At 54.2% G+C, this 4,395-nt stretch overlaps 1 protein-coding gene across 1 annotated transcript; it reads right to left on the minus strand.

The window, feature by feature from the left end:
* Nucleotides 1–1,847: 1,847 nt before the first annotated feature.
* VOLCADRAFT_65212 (uncharacterized protein) lies at nt 1,848–2,237 on the minus strand (the record flags this gene model as incomplete). The annotated part of the gene is made up of 1 exon (XM_002954745.1): nt 1,848–2,237. A coding segment is annotated over one exon (390 nt), but the record flags the coding sequence as incomplete, so codon positions are not given.
* Between the last annotated feature and the right edge of the window lie 2,158 nt (nt 2,238–4,395).

Here is a 4,395-nt window from a genome sequence, read left to right on the forward strand (position 1 = left end):
TGCACCACTATGTCGCCAGCACTGCAACAGCAACACTGCAACCAACACCACCACCACTGCCTGCGCGCCCTGATCGCCACCTTGGAAAAACTTGACTTGATATACGGCCCTGCTCATTCATGCCCCTGCTGTTTGAGAAAGCATTCATCCCCCGCAACCCGTCCCTGCTTTCGGAAGCCCCTCCTTCCTTTGCCAGAGGTTCGGTTGTTGATTAGGTGCAAAACGAAATCTGCTTTTACTAGACCGCACACGGCCAGCATTGGGGGCGACGCCTGCCTGCCGGAAAAGGGAGGAAGAGAAAGTAGCGGAAAAAATTTCTGCGGGCGAGGAGGGGACATCTTGCACCTCTTCGCCTTGCCCCGCGATGCCTTGAAATCAAATATAAAAGTGTTTTACCCGGAAACTGTAGCTGTGCTGGTGAGCTGCTACAGGATGTTTACGGCGCCTGCCTGAAGCTTTGACTCATTAGCCGTCAGGGCATGCCCGGGCTCGCTGCCTGCTGCCTGCTGCCTGCTGCCGGCGCCGCCTGTGGAGGAGGCTGCGCTGCGGTCATTCCCGCCGCCGGTGGCAGCGACCACAGCAGCGGCGGCGGCGGCGGCGGTCAGGACCGGCTCCGTAACAAATTGGTGGTACCCCTCGACGGAGGGAATGGGCTCCAGCTCTGCGAACTTCCCATTTGCTACCGCCAATAACGATGAATTGCCATACAATTTCCCCCTGCCGTACGGCGGTGCAGCATCCGTCGTACATAGTTTGCCGCTGCTCTCCTCCGATAGGCAGCATAACAGCGTGCGGCTCGACTCGCTGTTAGTCAATCCAACGGCGGTGAAGTCGCTTGAGGTGTCGCCGGTCGGCGCCGCCGCTGACGCCCCTGCCGCAACCTCCGCCGCCGACACCGCCGACACTCCCGCCGATATCGCCAACACCGATGTTGTCGCAGCGCGAGGCGTCGCCGCCACTACTGAAGATGCTGGCGTACGACCCATTTCGATACCGCCGCTACTGTCGCCGGCATTCGTGGCTACAGCTAGTCCCGCCGAGCCGGTGGTGAAGCTGTGACGGAACGGGCTCCTATTATTACAGGCAAAACTGCCAGCATGGACATAGCTGTTCACCCCTCTCGCCCCCATGTAGTTCGATGATGACCCCGCTCCACTTGAAGCGAGAATACCGAACCGCGAGATGGCGGCTGCGGCTGGACTGAGTGCTGTCGTCGCCGTCGGCATTCCTTGCGCCGTGGTAGGTAGGAGGACACCGGTCCTGGGCTGGCACCCCGGATTGACCGCCGCCGCCGCCGCCGCCGCTGCAGCCGCGGTAACGGCAACGGTGGAACGGAATGGGCCGAGCGGGGATGGTATTCTACTTGCAGGGCCGGCGGTGGCTGCCGCGACGCCGCCAGCGCCGGCCGCCGCCGTGGCTGCCGCGGAATGGCCGTCCGCTGTGTACCTCCGACTTAACGACTGGTGGCGGTGATGTGCCTTGGCTTCGGCGTCCTGCAACACATCGTGATCATGAACACACAGCGCCCGAAGTAAGTCACCGCATTACACATTACCATCCCTAGCACATCATTCGTCCCCTCACTTGGCATGCGAGTGTTGTGCCTACTGTTGGAAATGACCGGAAAACACTCATATAATCCACCAGAGGATGGTAACAACAGCAATAATGCTGGTCTTAACATGACATTTGACAATTTTACAAATTAAACATCTGCCCTGCCCTGCCCTGCCCTGCCCTGCCCTGCCCTGCCCTGCCCTGCCCTGCCCTGCCCTGCCCTGGGAGACCGAGGCATATTAATCTGTCGAATTCGCCATTGGCTTGTGAACCATTGGCTCGTACAAACGTTAGACAACGTTGCTTGCTTCCCATCCTCCCCTACCTACCTGCCGCCGGAGCTCCTCCACCACCTCCCGGAACGACGGACGTCCCTCCGGATCCTCCCGCATGCACCGCTCCGCCAGGGCCCGCAAATCAGGTGACACGTCACCCGGCCACGTCAGCGTCAGGTCGCCCGCCAGCCGGCCCGCCAGGATCTGCGCCGGCGAGTACTCGCCAAATGCACGACCGCCCGTCGCCAGCTCGTACAGCAGCACGCCAAACGCGAACACGTCCGACGCCAGCCGCGCCTCGTAGTCCAGGCACTCCGGGGCCAGGTACTGCGCCTGGCCGGCCCAGTCGTCGGTGCGCACAACGCCGGAGAGGGTCACCTTGCTCAAGCCAAAGTCCGCGACCTGTTTTTTCGAGTTTGACGAAGAGGAGCAGCAAAAGGGGAGGAGATGAACCACTTGAGGGAGTGAAGGTGATGCCGAGAAAAGACTGATGCGTCCCAGAAGTAAAAGAAAGGCTTAGCGAGGGGGAGCAGCGAGGGGGTACTGGAGTAGCTGAGGAGGTCACCGTGGCGCGGGTTATCGGGCGGAGCATAGGGCGTAAAATATGAGCCCCATTACAGATAATGCATAAAAAGGAAAGGAAATGGGGAGGGTGGAGTCCTGGAGTATCCACACGTATAGAAACACACGCGCTATTTAATACTATACCGCCGACACGCATCCATCACTCCTGCCGTACCTTGGCGACGAAGCCGCGTTTATCGATGCGTGAGGCCCGCAGCATCACATTAGTCGCTGCGGAAGACAAAAAGGACAGCAAGGTCTGTTGGTTGTTACGTTGGTTGTGTGTTGGTTGTGCAGGGGGCCAAAGCACAGCATGAGCGGAGACTCCGGATGCGGCGCGTGCGGGGTGGGGTGCCTTCCTAGCTCCGAGCTCAAGCCCCATCGTACCACTCTAATGGCACACTGGCAGAGCCGCCATCTTTATTTTTACATCGTTACGTTTACATATATATGTATCTTTACTTCCTTGCCATCTCCGGAAAGATAAACTTTCATTTAAAGAAAAGGAGGTAAAAGGTAATTTTAATATCGAAGATAATAAAAAAATTACCCAAAAGATACGGTGGAAGAAATTGCAAAAAATTAATTTTGTCGGAAAGCCACCCTCCTAAAATAGTTACTACTATCATAATGATATAGCAGATATTAACTAAGTTACTTACCTCGTCTTCGCGAAATCCTCTGTGTAATTTTAGATAAGGTATCAAATATATTGATTCAACATAGAGGGTACAGCTCAATTGACTGGTTCTATAAACTTGTTCCCATCATTTTCCAATTCATATTGCTTGACATTGCTTTGTAGTAATGTTACTGCCCCGCCTTATCCCACCAAGTAGCTTATCAATGTCTGGCTCATCTCCTCCGGCCGGTACGTAAAAATTGTGAGTCTCGATATTACTAGTTTTTGGCATCGCTATCATAGTAACCTTCCCAGAAAGGTCCATATTACCATAATTGAATTTCGTAAAACATATGAGCTGACTTTTTAGTTTGGTTATCTTTTTCTATTCTTTCTAGATTATTTTTTCAAAAAAATTTCAAAAAAATAAGCATCTCCTATTATTATAATTATATATATAAGGTCCATATTACCATAATTGAATTTCGTAAAACATATGAGCTGACTTTTTAGTTTGGTTATCTTCTTCTATTCTTTCTAAATTATTTTTTCAAACAATTTTCAAAAAAATAAGCATCTCCTAGATATTATATATTATATGTATGGCCTGCGGACATGGCTCACACGGGCCTTATGTACTCGGTGTGCGGAAAGCCACACACAAGACGGGATATTCTATTCACATACACGCAGCTGCGGATTTACATCAATCAAATCCTCAAATCAGCTACCGCAACGGCAGTCGCGCAAAACCCCCTCCTCCATCCCCTCTTACGACCATCACCGCCAAATACATATTTTTCTACATCTTTTTCTAAAACCGTTGCCAAAGATCAAGAAAGGTCCATGCAATCCATGCAGACCGGGTTTCTCTCGTGTCTGATAAGACACCGCAACGGCGCTGTCCAGGGCCAGGGGGCAAAGCGTGCACGCGTGCACGTGATCGCCCAGCCTTGCCGACCCACCTGACAGGTCGCCGTGGATGATCTTGTAGCTGTGCAGCAAGCACATGCCCCCCGCAACCTCCTTGGCGGTCACCAGAAGGGACCGCAGAGCCGCCCACTTGCTCAGCCGGGCGCTCTCCCTTCAGTGGGTTTCGGGTCGGTGGGTCGGTGGGTCGGGTGGGCGGGTGGGTGGGTGGGGTTGTCAGTCAGTTGACGGCCGGGGGAGGTTCAATTCAAGGGACAGAAACAAGGTCGTCCGGTCGTCCGCGGGCGCGGGCGCGGGGGGCAGCCTTGATGAACGCGACAAGGCTCCGACACGACGAAATTCATCGATTCTCTGTTTTCATAGCCTCTATAGAATCTAGAGTCAGGAAGTCTCAAGGCTCTTTCCGATGTTTGCGACAGCACAATGAGCCCTACGTGAGCCCCGTGC

This window comes from Volvox carteri (assembly GCF_000143455.1).
Source record: "Volvox carteri f. nagariensis unplaced genomic scaffold VOLCAscaffold_45, whole genome shotgun sequence".
Lineage (NCBI taxonomy): Eukaryota > Viridiplantae > Chlorophyta > Chlorophyceae > Chlamydomonadales > Volvocaceae > Volvox > Volvox carteri.